This window comes from Hippopotamus amphibius, chromosome 13, assembly GCF_030028045.1.
Source record: "Hippopotamus amphibius kiboko isolate mHipAmp2 chromosome 13, mHipAmp2.hap2, whole genome shotgun sequence".
Taxonomy (NCBI): Eukaryota; Metazoa; Chordata; class Mammalia; order Artiodactyla; family Hippopotamidae; genus Hippopotamus; species Hippopotamus amphibius.
Genome location: NC_080198.1, coordinates 42,578,457 through 42,602,010, shown reverse-complemented (window position 1 = coordinate 42,602,010; position 23,554 = coordinate 42,578,457). Strand labels below are relative to the sequence as shown.

General features: G+C 50.6%; 3 protein-coding genes across 21 annotated transcripts in view; 1 reads left to right on the top strand and 2 right to left on the bottom strand.

The window, feature by feature from the left end:
• TTC21A (tetratricopeptide repeat domain 21A) overlaps positions 1 to 1,043 on the bottom strand; it is a 29,964-nt gene extending 28,921 nt beyond the window's left edge. For all 9 annotated transcript variants that reach the window (XR_009048774.1, XM_057705640.1, XM_057705646.1 and 6 more), the window contains exon 1: positions 787 to 1,043. Coding sequence is in view for 8 of the 9 variants with exons in the window: in XM_057705640.1 (XP_057561623.1) it covers positions 787 to 813 (27 nt within the window). In the remaining variant the exon portion in view is untranslated. The remainder of the gene's footprint in view (positions 1 to 786) is intronic.
• Positions 1,015 to 15,294, top strand: GORASP1 (golgi reassembly stacking protein 1). 11 transcript variants are annotated; one of them, XM_057705654.1, is made up of 11 exons: positions 1,015 to 1,175; positions 6,028 to 6,108; positions 6,601 to 6,690; positions 8,047 to 8,133; positions 8,269 to 8,399; positions 8,625 to 8,832; positions 9,554 to 9,704; positions 10,153 to 10,305; positions 10,556 to 10,785; positions 12,726 to 12,918; positions 14,809 to 15,294. In XM_057705654.1, the coding sequence occupies exons 1-11, from the start codon at positions 1,113 to 1,115 to the stop codon at positions 14,991 to 14,993; spliced, it is 1,572 nt and encodes a 523-aa protein (XP_057561637.1). In that variant the 5' UTR covers positions 1,015 to 1,112; the 3' UTR covers positions 14,994 to 15,294. The 11 variants fall into 11 exon arrangements, with proteins under 11 accessions (XP_057561637.1, XP_057561633.1, XP_057561640.1 ...); XM_057705650.1 differs by having other exon boundaries at positions 6,601 to 6,804; XM_057705653.1 differs by having other exon boundaries at positions 1,123 to 1,175; positions 6,533 to 6,804.
• Positions 12,659 to 23,554, bottom strand: part of WDR48 (WD repeat domain 48) — a 52,099-nt gene continuing 41,203 nt past the window's right edge. The window contains exons 14-19 of the mRNA XM_057705648.1: positions 23,010 to 23,105; positions 20,302 to 20,407; positions 19,272 to 19,359; positions 16,880 to 16,956; positions 15,290 to 15,482; positions 12,659 to 14,683 (exon numbers count right to left, since the gene is read on the bottom strand). Coding sequence (XP_057561631.1) covers positions 14,588 to 14,683; positions 15,290 to 15,482; positions 16,880 to 16,956; positions 19,272 to 19,359; positions 20,302 to 20,407; positions 23,010 to 23,105 — 656 coding nt within the window. The 3' untranslated portion in view covers positions 12,659 to 14,587. The remainder of the gene's footprint in view (positions 14,684 to 15,289; positions 15,483 to 16,879; positions 16,957 to 19,271; positions 19,360 to 20,301; positions 20,408 to 23,009; positions 23,106 to 23,554) is intronic.

Genomic DNA, 23,554 nt, shown 5'->3' with positions numbered 1-23,554 from the left:
ATGAAAGAGCCCAGACACCATCCTGAGGGTAATAGGAAGCAGCTGGAATAGTTTTAAGCGTGTGTGTGTGTGTGTGTGTGTGTGTGTGTGTGTGTGTGTGTGTGGAGGGGGGGGTACTTAGGGCAGGGGGGGTTGTATACAGATGCATGTTTTTGCAAAAACCACCCTGACTGCTATGTGTGTGTTGGGGTGGTTGTTGATATTGTTTTTGGTGGCGGTGGTGGTGGTGGTGGTGGTAGGGGGACTGCTGGTGAAGAGAGCTGAAGCAGAGAAACCAGTTGGGAGGGGGACTGTTGCAGGTGCCCAGAGGGGAGATGGTGGTGACCCTGGATTAGGAGATAAAAAGTGGGTGATCTCAGGAGACATTTAGGAGCTGACATTTCTGCCGATATGGAGACGGGTATGGCGAAGAGTAACGGCTGGGGGCAATCAAATGATGGTGCCATCCACTGGGGTGAAGGACACAGAAGAGGCACAGGCAGGGGAAGGGGAGATGACGGCTAGGTGATGGAGATGGCTTTTTACGCTTTGTTTTGGGGGAGCTCGGGGACAGGACTGCGTGGGGATGATGACTGGGGCTCAGAGAACACTAGAGAGCATGCGCTCGCCACAGAGAGACGAGAAGGGACCAAGACCGCCTGAAGTGGCCGGGGACAGCGAAAGGCGGGTAGAGGAGACAGCACGAGCGGTCAGAGAGGAAACAGGAGAGTTGCACGGCGCTGGGGTCACGGGGCCAGGGGCGGAGAGTCCCTGAGGGAGCTGCTGGGCAGTGCTCGGGCCACGCACCATGAGGGAGAAGTCGTTGCTGCTCATCTCCGGGCGCCCCCGGCTCCGAGTCCGGGTCTGGTGGTGCCGCGCTGACCTGGATTCCCGAGTCAGGGTCCCAGGCACGCCCCTCGCGGCCGGAAGTTGGAGGCGCGCGCGTCCTTGGAAACGGAGGGGCCGGCGGCTCGCTAAGGGCGTCAGAGTTAGGGGTGGGCGTGGCCAGGCAGCCACGTGACAAGGCGCCGCTAGTCGAGCGCCGAGAGGGAGAGTTCACGCTCCTGGCACCGGGTCGGTCTCTCCGGTAGGCGCCGCGGTCCCGGGCACCGGCGTCCGAGCCGACCGTGGCCATGGGCTTGGGCGCCAGCGCCGAGCAGCCCGCGGGCGGCGCCGAGGGCTTCCACCTGCACGGGGTGAGTCGCCCCTGAGGCGCCGGTGGCCTTGGCACGGCGCCCGCACCGACGCGCGGGGGTCGCCCGATCGCCGGCCCGGGGGCTGCAGCGGCGGGGTCCCGGCCCTAGTGCTGCCGCCCGGAGGAGGGTGGTGCCCCTTCCCGGTAGGAGCCGCCGGCGAGAGGCGGCGCCGCGGCACCCCTGGGCCCCGGCCCGTCTGCGGCTGCGATCGGCCCGGCGCCAGCCGCAAGTGCGAGCTCTGCAGGAAGCGGGAGCGTTTCCTGGTCCGGTCTGGCCTCCCCGGAATGGCACTTATCCCGGGTGAAAAGGGAAAGCACCAGGTGCAGTCGGGACGCATTTGTGCACTTGTGTGATCGCATTTGTGATCGCCTGCTGTGCACTGCGCTCCTTGCTGGGCCTGGGGAGACAGCCAGAGAAGCCCAGGCCCCGGCTGTCTCCGCCCTTGGTTCCAGGGGGTCGGGGTAACCGAGTGGACGTCAGCTGCGGGGGAGCCCGCCGGCGCGCATCCCGTCCGTGGTGGGGTCGAAAGGCTTCCAGGGGTCGAAGACCAGTGATAACCAGCCAGGGAAGGTGGGAGCGGGAGAGCCAAGAAAATGCAGCAGAGGGCCCGGGGAGAGAGTTTGCAGCAAGGGGCGGGTCCCCGGTGGAACATGGCGGAGAAGCGCTGTAAGGCCGCGGCTGAGAATGTGCCGGCGGTGTCGCCGCAAAGAGGTCTGGATGAACAACCCCCGGGGAAAGTGGAGATGGAGTGGGTTCCTAGAGCCTGAAGGTGAGGAGAGGGGCGGCAGTCAGATGGAGATTTGGGGTGATTTGTACTGCGGAGAGAGAGGGGCTGCAACAGAGATGAGAAGGGCAGGGGGGTGTCTGCCCCCGAGCATCGTGGGGCAGGACTCCCTTCTCCCTTGTGTGAGGTGGGCGGCAGCAGAGATGAGCGCAGGCAGGTAAGCTTGTCAGTTTTGTGCTTGGCTGTTGAGCCGTCTCTGTATTGTGATGGGAGGCTTTGTTAACAACTATGGGGGAGGGCGGACAGCTAAAGAAGAGGAATCCTAAAAGGAAAGCCAGGATGGCTTCAGGACCCAGAGGTAACAGAATCTGTGCTTGGTGATGGGCTTTCCCTAGTGGACATCATGGTGAGGCACTAGACGGAAAAGGGGGACCGTGAAATGCATGCAGTCAGAAGTGTCGTCCAACAGGTCTGATGGAAGGCAAATTGAGAATATTGACAAGGGGGGTGGGGTGGGGTGGTGGTGGTGGTGGTGGGAGTGAAGACAGGAAGGGCCTGTTGGAGAGGGACAGGATGAAGAGATTGGAGAATTGGCGGTCTTCATTCACAAAACAGTTTTTTTTTGTTTTTTTTTTTTCCCGTCTCATACATGTAGCTTTTGTCATGGTCTGAACACGGGTTGGAAAAGAGTTTCCAGACATGACAGAACGTAGAGAAGACAGAATTTATTAAAGAGAAGGGATGCTGCTAGAATAGCGGGCCGACTTCCTGGTAGCCAAGGAGAGTTGATGATGAGCATGGGTTGCTTGTCTGTTTTTATAGCCAGGGAACAAAGGGACTTGTGAGTCACCTGCTGATTGGGTAGGGTCTGCAAGTTTCCAGTGGGATGAATACTTTTCTTTATATGGGATGGGGAAGGAGCAAGGCATGATGCTTGAGAATGCTCAGAGATGTTGCAATGGTTGCTGTGTGACAGTGATAAGGGTCTGGTAACTCTCTGTTCTGGCCATGATGGCCCTTTGAGTTTATCTCGCTCTTTGTCCTTAGAGCACACCACAGCTTTATTATTGAAGCATAGTTAATGTACAGTATTATTTGTACAATATAGTGATTCAAGATTTTTATAAATTTATTTATTTAATTTGTTTATTGGCTGTGTTGGGTCTTCATTTCTATGCACGGGCTTTCTCTAGTTGCAGCGAGCAGGGGCTACTCTTCATTGTGGTGTGCGGGCTTCTCAGTGTGGTGGCTTCTCTTGTTGCGGAGCACGGGCTCTAGGCGTGTGGGCTTCAGTAGTTGTGGCACATGGGCTCAACAGTTGTGACTCACGGCTCTAGAGCACAGGCTCAATAGTTGTGGCACACGGGCTTAGTTGCACCATGGCATGTGGGATCTTCCTGGACCAGGACTCGAACCTGTGTCCCCTGCATTGGCAGGCGGATTCTTAACCACTGCGCCACCTAGGAAGTCCCGATTCGTGATTTTTAAAGGTTATACTCCATTTATTGTTATTATAAAATATTGGCTATATTCCCTGTGTTGTATAATATATCCTTATAGCCAAAACAGTGATTTTGAACACAGATGCTGTGGCAGGTAGAGTTCCAGGCACCAGAGGTAAAGCAGTGAGCAGAAAAGACATTGTCCCTATTCTCATGGAGCTTACATTTGGATGCGGCAGGGAGAGAAGAGAGACAGACAGGAAATAGAAATATATGGTAGGTGGTGATCATTGCTAGGGAGAAAAATAAAGCAGGATAAGGGGATCCAGAGTGATAAGTGGGTGCTGTTTTGGATAGAGGGGTCAGGAAAGGCCTCTGATCAAGTCACGTTTGAACAGACACCTCAGAAGGAAGTAAGGAGTGGACAGTACAGCTATTTGGGGGAAGAGCGTTCTGGGCAGAGGGAGGCCCCGAGGTGGGACTGTGCTTGCTGGGCTTGAGGAGAGGCGAGGAGGAGGGGCTGGTGTGCTTGGATGGCCTGGCCCGTGTGAGGAGTGGTAAAGAGGATGAGGCCAGGTTGTGCGGGGCCTTGCGTCTTGTCCTGAGGATTCAGGATTTTAGGCTGAGATGCGGAGCCATCGGGAGGTTTGAAGTGGAGGTGTGATGCTGCCCCCTTAACATTAAACAAACCGAAGAACAGGTGTGCTGCCTTCCCTGCCTGCTGGCGTTCCCACGGTGTGCCGGGCACGGTGGAGACCTCGCTGTCCTTGGCGAGCTGTTACCAGGCAGTGGGCAGGAGCAGGCTCTGGGCTGGATTTCCTGGGGTCAGGCTGTTGTTGAATAACTGAGTGCTTTTCCTCCTCTGTCAGTTGGGGTTCGTGAGATGGTTAGATGACAGGGGAAGCAGGTGGTGCCGTCTCCTGGCACCCAGCCACGCCTCAGAAGGTGTCAGCCGCCATCGCCATCATTGTTAATCACTCTAGGTGCCCTGATGGGAGATACGGGGGGGTGGGGTGGGGGGCTGGCCGGGGGAGTGTTATGAAAGCTGCACTGATTGTGGGACTGCAGGTTCTGGGGTGAGAGATCCCTCAGGGAGAGCCAGACAGAGGGGGCGCTTGTTGTGGGACTGGGGGTGCGGTGGGCAGCGTCGCAGGTGTTATCCACTGTGGAGCCATAGTGGGTGATACGTCCCAGAGCAAGGGCTGGGGAGTATGGCCAGACCGAGGACTAGGCCACAGGAGAGGGGAGGTGCAGGTGCTGGGTGGGCTGGGAGGGGGCCGGGCCTGCGCCCTGGGGGCCTGAGCCTCTGAGCCTCATTCATGATGGGGCGTGGCGGACACCGTGTTGAGGTGGGTAGAGGGCAGCCGGCCTCGGGAGCAGGAGCCTTGCCCGAGGGAGGTGGCGTGGCCCAGAGCAGGGAGGAGCAGCTTCCCGCCAGCTCTCCCTGGTGAACTGTCCTCTGATGCTCAAAAGATATCTTGAGCCAGCTTCCTCTTGAAGTGATGGGGGGGCAGGCTGCAAGCAGCTGCCCCCGAGTCCAGGCCAACTAGGGCTGGAGTTGGTTTCTGGGCTTATTCCCGGTGCAAGCCACGGCAGCTTCTGGAGGTGGCAAGGAGGGGCGCCATTGGTGCCACTGCCAGGAGGGAGCCCTGATTCAAGGGGCAAACTGGCTTTGATCCAGAGCCTCAGCGGTGAGCTCTCCTTCAGTCTGGGGACTCCAAGACTGGAGGGGCTGGTGAGTGGCAGAAGCCACGGGGGCCTTCCCCTCAACGAGGCATCTAGAACCTGAGGCCACATGAGCCCTGTGCCTTATGGGCTGGGGGCCTGGCTGATGCCTGACCAGCAGGGCATTAAGTGCTCACAGCCAAAGGCCTGAGGGGGTGGGGCCCACCTTCGGTCTGGACCTGGGGATAAAGGCTGCATTATTTGAGCAAGGCTCTGTGAATGGGGCCTTTGAGATGGATTTCTACCATAGCGGCAAGCCTGGTTGGTGTGCTTTTGGAGACAGCAGGGAGTTCAGGAGTCGAGGGCAGGCTTTGAGGGCAGCGTGGGCGTGGCTCCTGGAGGAGCTGCCCTGTGTGGGGAGGTTGGATGGTGAGGGGACTGTGCACCGCGCACCAGGCTCCCTGGCTCAGGCTCAGACCCTGAGGTCTGCGCTCCTCAGCCACTCCTCAGCGGGGCTGCAGGACTGAGCTTGGATCTGTCACCACAGGGCCAGGGGCCCACTGGGCTCTGACCACAGGCTGCCTTCCCCATGCTGTCTTTCCGGGCACAGCTTGGCTCCACCCATCCTGGGGCACTCCTTTCCTGTCCACATTTAAACCTTTCTGGTAAACCTTCTGGCTTTCCAGCGGCCCCAGTCCAGACGTCTGGGGTAGCATCCATGTCACCCTGTCTCTGTGTGGCCTGCTGCCCTGGCTCTCCTGTGAGGCATCTCTGGAAGCATCTGTATCATGATCAGGAAAGAGTCATCTTCTGAAAGGGAAACGTGTGCCCAGGAAGGCAGTGAGAGAGGATGGAGTGAACCTTGACCATACCCTTGTGTGGCCTGCCTGGAACAGTTCATGCCGGTGTCTGTGTCCTCACCGGGACAGGAGGAGTGGTGATGGTTTCTAGAATTGAGGGCTGGGGGCTTCCGGGAGAGTCCTGGGGTCGGTGCAGTGACCGTGGCCTCTGTGTGGCACAGGTGCAGGAGAACTCCCCCGCCCAGCAGGCAGGCCTGGAGCCCTACTTCGACTTCATCATCACCATCGGGCACTCAAGGCTGGTGAGGCCCCCCTCCTGCCTCTGTTTTGCTAGTGTGTGTCCCCTGCTGTCCCACAGGGGCCTCAGCCCTGCTCCTGTCTCCCTTTTCTGCTGGAGGCAGGCTGAGCCCCATCGGCCCTTCTTCCAGGGCAGTACTGAGACTGATGGGAGCCCTGCCTAGAGCTGAGCTCCTAGGCCCTCAGGGGTGGAGTGCAGGCAGGTGGACTCCTGGCCTGCCCAGAGGGGCCTGAGAGGGGCGAGGGCTCTGGAAGGGGCAGCCCAGATCGGGCAGTGCTGCAGAGCTCTGGACCCAGGTGGCTCTTCGCTTACCGTGTTGTGTTTTCCATGGGGGCCGAGGGAGGAAGGTTTACCGGGCCTTGGAGGGGACTGGGGGTCACAGTGGCTGCAGGCCCAGCCCAGCCATCAAGCCTCTTGCCCCGTCTCAGACCCAGACTTGTCTGGGGGGCCTGGCCGGATGTGGGGGGTCTGGGAGTCAGCCCCGCTGCCCCCGCAGAACAAGGAGAACGACACGCTCAAGGCCCTGCTGAAGGCCAACGTGGAGAAGCCCGTGAAGCTGGAGGTGTTCAACATGAAGACCATGAAGGTGCGCGAGGTGGAGGTGGTGCCCAGCAACATGTGGGGCGGCCAGGGCCTGCTGGGCGCCAGCGTGCGCTTCTGCAGCTTCCACAGGGCCAGCGAGCACGTGTGGCACGTGCTGGTGAGTGGCGACAGGGCGTACGGGATCCGGGTGTGGGGTGGGGGCCGCCTGGAAGAGGCCAGCAGCCAGTGGTCTGTTAGAGGGTCCCAAGGGCAGGGTGCGGTCTCCCCGCTCCAGTGTCCCAGAGAGGGCAGCCCCTCGTCGCCTGGACAGTGCCCTGTGACCTTGGGCATTTTCTTACTCTCTAGACCTTGGTTTCATCTTTGGAGAGGTGGGGTCGCCATCTGCTGGAAGAGTGGTTGTACTGCCAGAATGCTCCTGCAGCTGCCTTAGTCTTTATCTAAGAGTGTTTTTTTCTGGTATTCTCTAGGGTGTACCTGTGTTATGTTTGTCTTTGGCAGGTCCCCTGAGAGCACCTCTGGGCACTGGGCTGGTGCCTGGGGTCTGACCTTAATGAATCTCCGTGACTGAGTTGTCAGAGATGTTGCTCTTTGTGTTTGTTCACAGACACAGGCACACCTGCACAGCCACGGATGGTGCCCAAGTTCCCGCGTGCTCTGTCCTATGGCTTGGTGGACAGAGGGTGCCCTGAGCTGGAAATTGGCTGATTTGGTTTCTGGCCCCCTCTGTGGCTCACTGACTCTTTGGGGGAGCCTTCTTAACCTTTTCAGCCGGGCTGAGTTTGTCCACGAGTGCAGTGGGGGTGGTGATCAAATCCCTCTACATTTCCCAGGAGACTGAGGGGGAGTGGAGCTTTTCCGAGGGAGAAGGCAATCCTTGTACCCATTTCTCACCACTCTCGCCTTCAGCCTCCCCCCCTCCCCCCACCCCAGGGGTCTTCAGTCCTATGCCTGCAGCAGTAACAGCAGTGCAGTTGGGCACTTACTGTGGGGTCAAGGTGTGCTTTTCATTCTGCACATATATTATTTTTTTAATCTTCTCAGCCACTCTTTGAGTAAGTACTACATAGCCCACTTTTAATTGTGGAGAAACTGAGGCTGAGGGGTTAAGTGTTTGTCCATAGCGCCCCAGCTAGCAGCTGGTTGAGTGGGGAGTTGGACCTAGGTGGTCGGATGTGGGCGTTCCTACCCATGAGCTGTGGTGCGGTGCTGCCCTCTGCTGGACAGGCTGTGCAGCGGGGGAGGCAGGGGAACCAGGGGCTGGACTGGGAGAGTCTGGGCTTGAGGTCCTGGCCTGGGGACAGAGGACAGGTGGAGAGGCAGCTCCTAGAGAGGCAGCTCTCTACTCCCTGCCATCCAGTAGCAAGGCCGATAGTTGGATAATTTGTGATTCTTTCCCCAGGATGTGGAACCCTGTTCCCCTGCCTCCCTTGCCGGCCTGCGCCCCTACACAGACTACGTGGTTGGCTCAGACCAGATCCTCCAGGAGGTAAGGAACCATGGCCTTCCCCCGCCCCTGGATGGGGCGTGGAGAGATGGGTGCTGTCCATGAGAAGTGTCTTGTCTCGTGAGGCTTCCTATCCCAGGGCAGGAGCAGGGCTCAGGTGCCGTGTGTCTGTCATAGTCCGAGGACTTCTTCTCGCTCATCGAGTCCCATGAGGGGAAGCCCTTGAAGCTGATGGTTTATAACTCCGAGTCCGACTCCTGCCGGGAAGTGACTGTCACTCCCAATGCAGCCTGGGGTGGAGAGGGCAGGTATTTCCTGGGGTTGGAGGGTTGCAGGGTGGGGCCATGGTGGGGCCTGGCCATTGGGCATGGACTTTGAGTCCCATGGTGGGGGTGGAGGGCTGGGCCCTGGGCCCAAGGGTCCTGAGGTTGACGGTTCATCCAGAAGGCCCCTCATTGCTGGTGGATGGGGGTGGCAGGGATAGGAAGGGCTGTGGGACAAGCCCTGGAGTGAATGTTTCTGGCCTTTGGCAGCCTGGGCTGTGGTATTGGCTATGGGTATCTGCACCGGATCCCAACCCAGCCCCCCAGCCACCACAAGAAGCCACCTGGTGTCCCGCCACCTCGTGCCCCACCACCTGGTACCCCACCGCCTGGTACCCCACCACCTGGACCCACCCCCCAGGACGCTCCTGCCCCTTCTGGCCTGGAGACAGGCTCCAGGCAGGGTGACTATGTGGAGGTACGTGGGGAGCCCCTGCCAGCTGGGGTGAGAGGGGAGCTTCATGTGGGCAGAAGGGCCTGCAGCTGGGAAGAGAGGAGGCTGGGGGCTGTCCTCACTGGGAGCCTGTCTGCGGAGCCCTTGGGAGGCCCACCTGCTTGTGGGACCCAGGGGGAGCAGATGGGCCCATTCTGGGACAGTGGAACCTACTTTGGTTCTGCTGCCACTTGGGTCTGGAGGTGGGGGTAGTGCTGGGCACTGGTTGTCATTTTCATTTCATTATCGGGAAACTGACGCTCAGAGGTGGGCAGAGCCTTGTTCTATGCCTCTTTGGGTCTGTGGTAAAGTTAGGCCAGGGGCTGGGCATGTGTGTCTGCAGCCAGGTCACGGCTGTTGAGAGGGGTCCTGAGTGCCTCTGGGCACCGGAGTGGTGCCCAGGGTCTGCACGGGGGGCACTCAGGGACTGCTCTCCAGGCACGGACTCTTCCTGTGGGTCGTGGATGGGGCCCCACCAGGTGGGCCCCTGGGGCTGCTCAGCAGAGTGGGAAGGGCGCCCCGCGTCCGCGTCAGCACCGCACGCGAGGCCAGCCAGGCCCCTCTTGCCTGACATCGCATCTGCTGCAGACGAAGCAGCAGATTCCCAGGGCTGTTTGCTCCCGGTGGGTGTGGGCTGGGGGGTTAGATTGGACGACCCTGTCCAAAGGGGCCCCTCCTGCTCCTCTTTTTCCCTGGATCCCCGTAGGCCCTGCTGCAGGCACCTGGGTCCTCTACGGAGGAACAGCTCCCTGGGCCTGAGAGTCCTGGCCATGGCGCTCCAGACCTTGGCGCCCTTCCCCGTCCCCTGGAGATTCCTCTCCAGCCTCCGCCTCCACTGCAGCGAGTCATGGACCCAGGTACTGAGCGGGCTGAGAGGAGGCTGAGGGCCTGCAAGCCCTGCGCCGGAGCAGACCCTGGGCTCTGGGCTGGACTTTGGCAGACCCGCTGAGTCCTCCTATCTGATATCTGCCAAGATGGTAGCAGATGATCCAGTCAGTATACAGATGGGGAGACTGCTGTCCAGAGGAGAGAGGGGGCCTGCTCAGGGTCACACAGCACACTGGACACAGAGTAGAGCCTGGGCCCGTGGGCTATTCCCATGATACCCAACCCCAGGACCCTTTCTTTCCTCAGAAACTGGCAGTGGGGAACCTCTGGGGTTGGCTGGGGGTGTCGCCACGGGCTGAGGAGGTGACAGTCTCTGGCCAGGCCAGATGCCCCAGGAACAGGGCACAGTGAGCCCAGGGCGCTGCCTTCCAGCAGTCAGGGTTTTGTGCTGGCAGAGAACTGTGCACCTTCCCCTAGGCTTCCTGGATGTGTCTGGCATCTCCCTCTTGGACAGCAGCAACGCCAGTGTCTGGTCCGGCTTGCCCTCCTCCGCAGAGCTGACCTCCACTGCGGTCTCAGCCTCAGGGCCGGAGGACGTCTGCTCGAGCAGTGGCCCTCATGAGCGTGGCGGTGAGTGGCCGGCATCTTCAGAAGCCTTCTCGGAAGGACCCCAGGTTGCGGGGAAGGCGGCCCTGAGTCTCTCAGCTGGGTTGGAGGCTGGCCTGCCGGTGGAATGCAGCCCCATCGAGGTGTTTGTACGCTAAAGTGCCCATCCCCCATCAACACGGGGGGTGGCGGTTGGGGGTCAGTGGGTTTTCTGGCCCAGGCCACGCTGGCCCTGGTTCTGTGGGCCTCCTCAGCCCCACCCTCTGTGTTGCAGGTGAGGCCACCTGGTCTGGGTCAGAGTTTGAGGTCTCCTTCCCAGACAGCCCAGGTGCCCAGGCCCAGGCGGACCACCTGCCTCAGCTGACACTTCCCGACAGCCTCACCTCGGCCGCCTCACCGGAAGACGGGCTGTCTGCTGAGCTGCTCGAAGCCCAGGCTGAGGAGGAGCCAGCAAGCACAGAGAGCCCAGATTTCGGGGCAGAGGCTGAGAGGGCAGCCAGCCAGGCACAGCTCTCCACCCCCAAATAACACCCTGGGCTATACAAGGCCCTCTGATGGCATTTCATGAGGCCCAGAAGTGGGAGGCAGCACTGGCCACACTGCGTGGCCCAGCCACCTGCGTTATGCTTCCTGGGCTGCTGCTGACAAGGGTGTGGCTTGTGTCCACTCAGACCTTACTGGTCTCCACGAGATGACCTCCCAGCATTCATTCTGCCTGATGGTCCTGGCTTTGAGGAATTGGGTACTTGTTTGAGAATCTCAAACAAGTACTTTTGGGGTAGTAGGGGGCCGGGAGTAGCACCCAGGTTAAATAAGTTTTCCAGGAGCTCGGGTAGGAGAGTAAAGGATTCTTTGCTGCTTGGGTAAGGCGTGGAACTTCAGTGGGTAGAGTAAGAGAAGGCCGTGGGCGTTGGGGAAGGGCATCTTTTGGCCATGTACCCATTGCTTGCTCCTGGTCTGGTCACTGGCTGCACAGGAGATAGCAGAGTCCAGGCACCATCAGGTGTGACGATGGGGTGAGGGAGGAAGGGGTTGGTGTGGAATATTTGCCTAATTGCTCTGTAGGGCTTGGAGTGATTCTTCCCACACAGCTCAGCCAGCCCTATCTATGATGGAAGGCACCGCCAAGCCCTGGGGACCCCTGCTGCCCCAGTTCCTGTCTCACTTTGTGCTACACTGCACAGCTGGCTCAGGCTGACTGCCTATTCCAGTCATGGTTGGAGGAGAGGCAGTGAACTTGCCCACCTCTCCTGAGGGAGGAGGGTCGGAAATTCTGCGCCCTTCCGCAGAGACTCACTTGTGCTTGGCCACGATACTTCTTCCCCAGCATCTGTACCCCACAGACGTAGTGGCCCCGGTTGTGACTCCTGTCAGCTCCCAAACTTTTACAACCATCTCTTCTAAATATATAAGCCATCCAGCCAGCCCCAGTGGTGAGTAAAAGTTACAAATTTAAGTTCACCACCCTAAGCAGACTCTCAGAGCCGGTCCTCCTTCCTGGAGCTCTTTACACACAGCTCCTACCCCAAGGATGAATAAGGGGCCTGGACAAGAGTGGGTAAGGGCCCTCTGTTCCTCCCCACAGTACAGGAGAGGGCTGTTCCCCTCGCCTCCAGGGTCGCGGGAGGCTAAGACTAGGTTGGGTCTTCTACTCTGCCTGGTTCCTGCAGGAAGAGGAGGGCTGCAGCCAGGGATAGCCCCTCATCACCTGAAGTCCTCCGCTCTTTGGCCGGAGTCCCTCACCTTCCCACAGCCCCTGCTGATTACCATGAGGGCTGCCTCTAGCCTGGCCATCTAGCCTCAGCCCCATCCAAAGTCCCACCTTTACCACTTGATTTCTGTACTCACAGGGAATTCAACGCTCTGTTAGGCTCACAGGACAAGGACTGTCTGCTCTGGGGGGCACAGACCAAGTATACGGAGGGAGGGCCCCAAATCATCAAACACTTCATTTCTAGCACGGTGACTGCATTTAAAAAGCGAGCCTTTGTCAAGTCTACCAGAGCAGCTGATAAGCCTGCAGAACAGGGAGGCATTGTGTCCAAAGCCAGTGCTGGAGCCTGGTTCTTGGATTGTCTGGGAGCCCAGTGTCTGCCTGTAGGAATCCAGGAAGTAGAAGAGAATCACCGTGGACCTGTTCTGAGGCCAGCTTCCCTTCACTGTAGCCTGGCAGTCTGACCCAGAGTCACCCTCACCCAAGGGACCTGGTTCTTCCCTCCCTCACGTTTATACACTCCCCTCCCTAAATGAGGGAATAAAATGGATATCAATGCTGATTATTTCCAGGGTAAACACAAAACCAGAAGTTTCTTTTTCCTCTGTAATCTGCTATGAGGGAAAATGACAAGTGAAAATAAATGTGTACTACACTTTGAAATATTTTAACTAAAGCCTTTATTCTATACAACTGTGAAATACAGATTTTTACCCTTTTGGCATTGCAGACTGTCAGATTTTCTGGATACTATTACTGGTTTGACTGGAACAACAGAAGAAACCACAACCATGCTGGGGGTCAGATCTATGATGGGAAGGGAGTGCAGCCGCCCCTCGAGGCTCAGCACACAGGGCAGCATGGCCCAGCGAGACCCATTCCTGCAGCCCAAGGGCCCCTCGTGCAAACACAACTGAGGGCTGGTAAATAAGTTCTCTCTCTTTTTTTTTCTTTGCCATTAATTCACAACTATTGCTAAAAAATGTGCACCAAAAGCGCACTGTTGTATTCAACAGATAGAAAGGATTTTTTAAAAAAGCCGGTTGCTCTCTGCATAAGGGAGACAGACTCACTGGAAATGTGGCGTGTCTTTGCTCACTTCTTCAAAGTGCTGGAGGCAATGACCAGTCCACTTTCCAAAGGAGGCTGACAAGCAGTGAGGGAACCCTGTCTCTACAGTTGTGCGGATCAGAATATCTCAAATAGGTCTGGACCCAGGCCCATCAGCTGCCTCCAGCTGAACCTGTGAAGATGTAGAAAAGAAAAAACCTTCCCCACCCCCTCCCCAGTCCCTGCTGTTGTGGGGATGGGCCATGCTGGGGAGGCAACTGTACTGGAATAAACTGCCCTCTGAAGGCACTTGTGCTTCTGGCTTCATACAGGAGGCTTGTCTTATGTAGTTTTATGGGGGTGGACCATTGTTCTATTCCGAATACAAATGACCTTGGGGAGAATCCAAAGTATTTTTTCCTGCCAAGAGTTGAAGTGTTTATCCCCAATAAGTTATAGTCTGTACAAGATCCAAATGATTCTATGAAAGCTTTAGATTGTTAGAAAGAACACTGAAAAGAAATCCGGATATAGGTACAACAACAACAAAAACCTGCATATAAAACTGGAAAAAAACAAACATGTATACTTCCAGGATGTGAATATCAAATTAACGCACTATGATATCCTTTTACTCTGACACCATAAATATTAGGTAGCATTTAAATGAAGTTAAAATCTCATCACTGTCTTAAGTTTTGATGGTGTCACGCTGCTCACCCAGAGCAAGAACCTGTGGTGTCACCTGGCTTTGCCCATAAATAAAATGACACAGTGGAGGAAGGAGTAAGAGCTGCACCTCCCTGTGGCCGCCACACAGTCCGGGCACCACCGTGGGGTGTCACCGCTGGGCACGGGCTGGGCATACTCTAGGTTGGCAGTCCAAGTGCTGTGATGCAGCACCTGGAATTTCAACAGATCTTCCTATAAGAACACATCTGAGATGCAATATTAAAAACAAGCCCAACAATAATCATTTATTATGAAATGGGCTGGCTCTTGAATTGTGCAACAGCAAATTCCTATTAGAAATAACTGTCTTAAATGGTGAAAACAACTTGTTTTTTTTTTTTAATGACAAACTTGGAAAAAGCCATCATAGGTACTGCATGAATGGAATGTACTCTTAGAAAAGCTCCAGTGTGTGTGGGTTTGGAGTTGAAACACAGTGACAGATGTGGTCCTACCAATGTGTTTCTAACAAGTGCTAACAGATCAAGATAAGGTCCTTTGAAACAAAAGGAGGAAGCAAAGTCTGCACTGGCCTGTCATTAGTTTTCTGTACATCTTGCAAGACACAGTCTGCTCGGGGCTCTTCTGCTCTGGCACTCTGCCTTCCTGGGGACAGCTTAATCTACACATGGAGACTGGTTTCTATATTACATCTCGATTAGTCACTTCAATTGAAAGAGAATCTCGGTCCATACCAAATCAGCCGTTAGAAGTCTTGTTCCCCTTGGGGCTCAGTGGGCTTCCTAGGACTACTCTCGGGGCCATAGAGGAAGGTCAGTAAATGAATACCCAGGAGCATGTGCCCACCCTTCACGTGGACTTCTGACGGTAATGGAGGGTGAGGTCACCACCACTCTTCCATATGAAGTGTTTCACTGTTCGAAGGTCCATATTTGGATCCAAAACCTGAATAGCAAAAAGTAAATAATAAAAAACATATCTAACATCTAAGGCTTTTATCGTTAACTCTGGGACTCTTCTCGCCCATGCCTGGTGGCCTGTTCTTGCTGACACAGCTGTCTTGCACGCAGGCACAGATCTGGACACGGTGAGATGTGCAGCTTGTGTGGCTAGGCCAGACAGGCCATGGTCAGCCATTCCTCTGAAGAGATACCTTGAGTGCATCTTCAATGACAACATCTCCATCGATGCTCCACCCACTTCCACTTCAAATCTTAAACTAACCTGGCAGATGCTGCTCTGCAAATCAAGATAAGCATGTATCTTTCTTATCAGGAAAAAAAAAAAGCCAACAGCACGTCCACATTTGTCTGTGTGTGCATTTAAATCTCCATGTCCCTTTCCTGAAAACTGCCCCAGGGTAAATGGAAGCTTTAGGGTGGTTACAGAGCCTTTCACAAGGGGACTCACATATAGGTGGGAGAGGCCCAGCGCTCCTAAAAGCAAAAGCCCCCCAAAGGTAACAGACTTGGAAACCACATCCCACCACATTATGAAATTCTGAGCACCAGCGCTGGAAAAAAATGGGGCTGTGTCCTCAAGCCCACTTACCTGGTCCTGGCACAAAAGTTCAATTTTCTCCTCTGCCAATACAGCAATATCCTCTTCTTTCTCCTGTTCTCCTGGTTTTTCATTATTAGAAGAGCTAGTGGTTTGAGACTCATTATCCAAGTTGATGATTTTCTCATAGACGTGTTCCATTACTTTCCTGACTTGAAGCATGTCACTAGCAGAGAGTCTATCTCTGTAGAAAGCAAGGGCAGACTGTGACACCAGGAAATCACTGGATGTTATCTCTTCCATATTTTTTGGTGTTAACATTTGATAAAGGTAAAACATACCACAGAAACATAAACCAATAAATGTTCTTAGTCACTGCCATAATCCATTTTTAGAATTGCCAATAAATTTTCTATAGTGTCCTCCCCTAAGACATTATGTGCAAATAAATGAGATTAAATACATATTCTTAGATATAGTAAGGAATAGCCTTCTGGGTTTTATTCCCTTAAAGACTTTCTCAGAGCACGGGCAAACTAAATGCTCCTGGAAGGGAAGGCAGCCCCCGGTGCTTACCAGGCTCTGATGATATATGTGCTTGTTTCTCCCAAGGCTTCCTCCTATAGCCAAAGCCTTAAGTTTCAACTGCCTGTCTGATCTCCAGACCCACCAAAACAACAGTTGGCTGCGCAGCTCCAGCTGGATGTCCCAAAGGCACCTCAAACTCTGCATGTCCAAAACTAGATTCAACAACTTCCCCAAACCTACTCCTGTATCTCTGACATCAGTTAATAATGGTCAAACCAAGTAGCTTGGTCTCATACTCTGAAAGCCACCTTGAACTTCCATCATTAAACCTAGTTGAAGTGATATCTGGAACTTGCTTGAAAATAATCCTGTGTGTGTGTGTATGCAGATGGGTTCAATGGGAGGGAGGGCAGGTAGAGGAATAGATGAAATAAAATGTTTAGCCATATGTTGATAATTATTTAAGCTGTTTTATGGGATTCTCTTTTTTGCATATGTTTGGAAATCTCCCTAACAAAAGGTTTTAAAGTCCTGTTGATTCTACTTGCTGGGATACACATCAGTGAAACCCTGAATATCCTTTCTGACTTCCCTCCTAGCATCTCCTGGCCACCCCTCCATCCTATGCTGCAACTACACAGGTCCTTGCCAATTTCAATATCTTATGCAGGCTCCTACTTCCACATCCGTAATCAAACCATTTTCTGGACCTGGAATATCTTTATTTTGAAGTTCTATCAATCCTTACATGTCCAGTTCAAATTCCATGTCCTTTTAAGAAAGCTTTCTGGAACGCTACAGCCAAAAATTCATTTCTTTCCCCTATACTATCATTCCCTAAGTATCCACAAAAGCAGTTATTATACACAGATTGTGTCCTAAACTATGAATTATGGCAAGAGACAAAATCTATGTTTTATTTATTTTGAACATCTGCAACTGGCCCAGTAAGTACTTAGTAAATGGTTACATTATATAAACTTTCAATATTATGAAATTAGCCTTAGATCTAATACTTGCCTCCTGTGCTATAAAAGCAATTATAAGGAATTAAAAAAATATCTCTGGCAATTAATTAGATCAAGGTATCACATGACACCTCCATCTACTTACTTTTTTAAGGTTTTTGCTCCTGAAGATGCATGAGGTTGGAGGTAGAAGGGAATTTTGTTGAATTTGGGCATATTTTTCTGAAATGTTAAAAGTGAAAAATGGTAAAATAGTTTCTATTAGCTGATAAACTAAAATGATGTCAATCGGAAAACTATTCACAAGTTAATAGTTTTGACAATTAAAAGTGACTTTCTATGAAATTTATTGTAAGCTACCAAATTATCTATGTCAGCCTTAGAGAAAACGTATCAGAAAAGTATAACATTTCATTTTGTAATAAAAGATACGTAAAGACAAATTATATGCACTGTCAGTGGTGATATGAAATTGCAGCCTGGATCTTCTCAAATAACAATTCAAGGAATTAAAGGGAAACGAATTTTATTTTAATTCTTTAAGCCATACAAACCAAAATCTCAGTACTATATTAAAATGCCCAAAGGAAAAATTAAGTGTCTTGAGAGAAAGCCACAACATTTTCACCTTTGAGCAAAACCATACACTCTACACTGGTGAGGCCCGTATCCAACTGAAAAGGCCAATCAAGTCCTCCCACTTTCTTTCCCTCTGACATCTGAGGTTTTAAATGAATAGAAACTTCAGCCAACCACCTAGATGTCCACCATGAAGTAAACCACATATGTAAATGAAGGATAAAATTAACTGGTCCATCTTTTCTCTGGGGATTAATCCCCTCTGAGCCTTCATGTCATAACCTGTCTTGATGTCTCCTCTGAGGAATAAGCAACAGGCCTAAAGTCAGCAATGCATCCAGATGAGTTTCACACACGAAGCAAATAGTGGCTTATGGGGAGCTCGGATTTAGAGACGGCCACAGAATATCTATCAGGTGTCACAGACTGGTTTTAAGTTCTTGGAGGTATATCTGAAGGTTATAGAGATTAAATCTCTTTTCATATGGCTTTAGAAATATATAAAATAGGTCAGCAGCACATAAAAGAGTCTAGAAACAGACCCATGTGTGTACAGAAATTTAGTATATGATAAAGATAGCATTTCAAATAAGTAGGAAAAGTTTATTCAATAAATTGTATTGGCACACTGGCTATCCATTTGGAGAAAGTTAGCATCCTACTTCACACCAAACAGAGTAAATTCTAATAGATTAAAGATCTAGACACAAACCGTTACCATAAGCATACTAGAAGAGAATACAGGAGAACATTTTTGCTACTTTGGAGTGGGAAATACCTAAGCATGTCTATGAAACTCACAGCCATAAAGACTCAATCTGGTCACATAAAAATTAAAACTTTCTGCCTGCCAAAGGACATCATGAACAAAGTAAAATTCAATTGAGAGGCAAGATAATAGTCAAAGGGTTAATATTCAATGTGAAGAAGTCCTACAAGTCAATAAGAAAGACAAACAACCCAATAGAAAACTGAGTAAATATACAAACAGGCAATTCACAAAAGAAGAAATAAAAATGGCCAATATGCAAAGATGCTTAACCTTACCGCAAATTAAAACAAAACAAAAACACATTAAAACACTGAGATAATATCTGCTTATCAAAAAAAATCTGCCTATCTTTCAGCAAAGATTATAAGTATCCAGTGGTGGTGAGGGTGTGGGGTACTGGGCACTCATACACTGTTGGTGACAGTGTAAACCGGTAGAGTCTTTGTGGAGAGCAATCTGGCAATATCTATTGAAATTTAAAACATGCATACCCTTTGATCCAGCAATTCCACTTCTAGGAATTTATCCCAAAAAGTACACAAAGATATATATACAAGGATGTTCACTGAAGCACTGTTAGTAATAGAAAACATTGGGTACAACCTAAATGTCCATTAATAGGGACTGGCTAAATAGACCATGGCACATTTATACAGTGGAGCACTACACAGTCATTAAATAAGGAATGATCTATATAGACACGAAAATATGTCCAAGATATATTTTTAAGTGAAAAAAAAAAAAAAGCCACCAAAAAACCCAAGTTGCAGAACAGTATAAATAGTAGGAGATTTTGTGCAAAACAAAATGACCTATACACACACATATACACAAATAACATATGCTTGTGTATGCACAGAAAAAAAGTACTGAAGGCTATGCATTAAACTATTAATATTTACTACCTCCGGGAAGAATAGGGAGTGAATAGAGATGGGAATTTTACCTTATTCATTTGTTATTTTCTTTGATAAGCATATATTATTTATATAGTTTAAAATAAATATATAAAGGGATATATAAATAATTATCAATACTACTTCTGCAACTTCAGAACTGCAGGGAAGCAGAAAAGGGTTCCACTTGGTAGTCTAGTTTTAAATATTATATAGACTAAAGTAGTTCTTAATTTTCGTCATGATTTGGAAAAAAATAAAAGGGCAAAGTGGGCGTGGAGGATACTTACATCCACAGTGATGTCAATTACCCACTGTGGCACCGTCTCATTAAGAAGCATGGACTCAGTCTCACCCCCGGAGTCTCGGCAGAGCAGCCTAAACATAATCCATCAGGTAGTAAGTGACAAAACAAGCACAGATCCCAAAATCACTGTCAATAAGCGTTAGAGGGAGGGACCCTTATAGAGTTCATTTATGATAACCCCCACTTGACAGCTGAGGAAATAAAGGCAGGCAGAATGACTCACTCTGCTAAGCGGGAGAGCAAGTCCTAAACCTCAGGCCCCCAGCTGAGGCCACACATACACTACAGCGGCCTGAGTCGCTCGGTGAGGACAGGAACCTGGGAGTAGGCAAGGAATTTGAGAAAAGTCATCCACCAGCGCTATAGTGCATGGTGCTCCACATACAATGGGGGTCAGGAGATTTTTGGTAACCACACTCTCAGGAAACCACCATAAAGAGAATTCTGTCCCCAAGGGCAAGACAAACATTTTTCTTACTTTTGGCCCTACAGAAGACTCTAGTAGGCTTTCCCCGATGACTCTCCCTGGGCCTTGGCTGGCAACTTGGAGATGAAGCCAGTCTAGCTCTCGCCTGCAGGGACGCATGAAGGACTGCCTCGCACCTCAGGTTGGGCCATTGTTGGGTAAAACAGTTCCCAGGAGCAGCCCCATCCGTCTCCCCTGCCCAGCCTGAGGGAAGTTACCTACTCTGATGCTGTCCTGTGGGCAGGGACTTTTGGTGATGCAATCTGTTCCCTGACCCTGGCTGTCAGGCTGGCTAAGTGAGAAAAAGCATTTCCTGCAGAAACCACTAAGAAGCTGCCTCAAGGTAGCTTGAGGTATCAACCTCATTTTAACACTAGAGGCTCAGCTCTCAATTAGAATGGGGTCTAATAGCATCAGACACTTAACTATTTTATGGAGATGAAAAAGCTTCCAAACCCCTGACACCCCTAGAAGTTAATAATAAATATCTGCTTGAATCAATACTTCTTGGCAAACGGGATGCCTTCTTAGCCCTTCTTACCCATACCTGAACAGGGTGCGACCTCCAGCTTCACCAAAGATCACAGGGGTGTGGGGGGGCACTTGAAAATAGCCATTTCCCTTCTGTACTCGGTTCTCCTGCTCCCCATTTACTAGGAAAAGATACAGATGGTGTCAGCATGCAGAGTTAGTGCTAAAAACACAGATTCTAAACATTTTGTTTCCACAGAGCCCAATCACTGCAAGATTTTTAAAGTCAAAAGTCCTATAAGTCAGTCAGAGACAGAAATAAAGGTAAAAAAACAAAGTTAAATTCCTGAAAATAAGAAATATGGCAACTTGCGATATTCCTCATGAGAAACAACTACATTTTAGAGGATTTTAACAGAAGAGATTAATGTTTGAGATGTGAAACAAAAACACAACCATTTCAGCCATAGGGAGGTCTAGGACAGCCTCTTTAGAAACAATGATCTGCTCTTTTTTTTAGTTGGGGGACAGGGGTTGGTAAAACACCAAGCTCAGAAAAGATGGTAGCCACAACTAATGGCAAGGTATTAGTGAAAACCAAAAACCTGAAAGAGGTCATAATCTCATTTTTACTGCTCTCTGCAGATTTCATTTCACTCTGCTTTCTTTGTAATCATTTGAACCAAGTGCAGTTGACTCCCACTCAAGTGCCAGCTTGTTCATAAACACTTCCCTAACGAAGCTGGAAGCAATATTGCCCTCTGCAACCTTACAGCACTCTCAGAACCTCTCGCACAGCACCAACTCTCTGATCTCATAATGCTGATGTAAGCGGTCCTTTGCCCAACCAGAATGCCAGTCCCTGAAGGGCAGGGTCCATGCCCATTTATCTTTATTACCTCCACCTGCACCACAATACAGGCCCCGGAATACTCGAGCTGCTCACCAAGTATAATCTAAGCAACTCTTGAGTATCCACTGAGCACGGTGCAGGTGTAGCAGGAGATTACCAGGCAGGTAGAGTATGCAGTGTCATGAGCTCTGGCTGGCTCCTACCCTGCCTTTACTAAGCCAATTTGATTTTAAGGATGATTTGGGGTTTCCCATTTATTCTCTACTCCCCCAACCAAAGCATGGATGCAAGAGGTGCTGACTGTCCCACTGTTTTTTGTTTTTTTAAAAATTATTATTTTTAAAAATTAAAAAAAATATTTATTTATTTATTTATTGGCCGCGTTGGGTCTTCGTTGCTGCGCAGGCTTTCTCTAGTTGTGGTGGGTTGGGGCTACTTTTCGTTGCAGTGCTCGGGCTTCTCATTGCAGTGGCTTCTCTTGTTGTGGAGCATGGGCTCTTGGGCATGTGGGCTTCAGCAGCTGTGGCACACAGGCTCAACAGTTGTGGCTTGCTGGCTCTAGAGCACAGGTTCAGTAGTTGTGGTGCACGGGCTTAATTGCTATGGCATGTGGGATCCTCCTGGACCAGGGTTCGAACCCATGTCCCCTGCACTGGCAAGCGGATTCTTAACCACTGAGCCACCAGGGAAGTCCCTGTACCACTGTTTCTGATTACTTAATCTTTATTGGCTCCTGGGGCCTCTGAGGGCATCCTGTCATGTTACAGACGGGGAAAGACAAGCCAAGAACAGGAAATAACATGCCTATAACTACATGGCTGATAAATGCCCATGGCTTTTCAATGTCCACCTGGTACAGGCAGAGCCCATACCAGAAACTAGCTTTCTCAACCCTCTGTGAAGAGACTTTTCCACTGAATTTCTCTGGCTCACAGCCCACTGTACAATTCTGAAGTGGGCCCGGTGACAAAACAAAAGCTATCATGGGCGGGGTCAGTGTCCTCTATCTGACAGGGACATCCGGAGACTGGCTTTCAGAGAGGCATGTCATCCTTGCAAAACAGATTTAAACTCCAAAAATCATTCTGGATGAATCAGTCAACTAGAACAAAGTCTCTGGCAGGAGGTCCTCATGTCTGCTGACCCCCACAAGTGGGCAACCTTCAGAGAATCTTCAGTAGAGTAAGTCCTCAGTGGGTGGGACTCAAGGTTACATATGAGTTGTGAAATTTTAAGTTCTCTTTTTCCCCTTTCTTTAAGCAAACTGAGCCAAACTCATACGCTCAAAATCCTTCCCAGAGAAAATTACTGCCACTCTACTGAGCCTGCGCACTAGAGCCAGCAAGCCACAACTACTAAGCCCACTGCCTGTGGCACACACAGCTTTTCAACGTCATCAGTGACGTTAATTCTTTACACGTACTCATTCATTTACCCTGACATTTCTGAGTTGGGATTTGAGTTTTTTGGGCCAAAAAATCAAACTAGGTAAGATCTACATTTCAGGCCAATGTGAACTGTTACTACACAAGGACATACCTGGCTTTCTGATGTAGCTAATTAGCTAGCTTTGGAGGTAAATCCAGCAGGTCCACAGATACCCTAAAAAATATCTTTGGAATAAGCCTGCTAAGTTGCCTGCTTTTAAGGACAAAGGTTATATGAACACACAGGGTTTATCCTATACTTCTTGTGTATAGAATACATCTCACTGACTAAAAGCTCTCTTTGAATCTCAGTTAAGACTGGATGGATATTCTTTAGGAAGTAGAGGGAGGGCAATAAATTGGGCACACCACAAATATTTATTATGTCATATTTTAGCAAATGCTTAAGAATTTAAAAAAAAAAAAAACATTCTCAGGATAACAAACAATCTAAGTATCCTGAACTACTGAGTAACTTTTAAATCAATATTTAAAAACACGAACCATGGTTTACTTCATTTTCTTCTTCATCTATTGGATTCACATGTGTCCTAGGCCAATATTCTAGCAGTGCCTGGAGTAACAGCCCTCCTAAGTTCACTGCAAAAGAGTTAATTAAAAAAGAAAAGAAATGGAAAAGAGAATCATTAGCTTTAACCTAAAAATAGAGGGAAAGAAATAAAAATGAAAAGTTTCCATATATTCTGATGTTACATTCTTAACCCAATGCCAAGGATGTTTAAAAGCAAGATTTAGAGATTTCACAAAGTCTATTAAAATTTTATCTTAGAATGTTTAAGGCTGTGGTAATATGGAACAAACAGATATTCTGCTTGGTTCTTCAGATACAGTCATTCTTTAAAAATGAATAAACAAAAACAGCAATTGTAGTCTTTAAAGGACTATTTCCATATAAAGCCAGTACACTATATTTATATATATCAGGTATTTCCACATGCTACATTCTTAGGAGAATACTGATCAAAGATATAATAACAAAATATAACAGACTCTTACGAAGATGAGTCTCTTCTCACCATACACAAGAA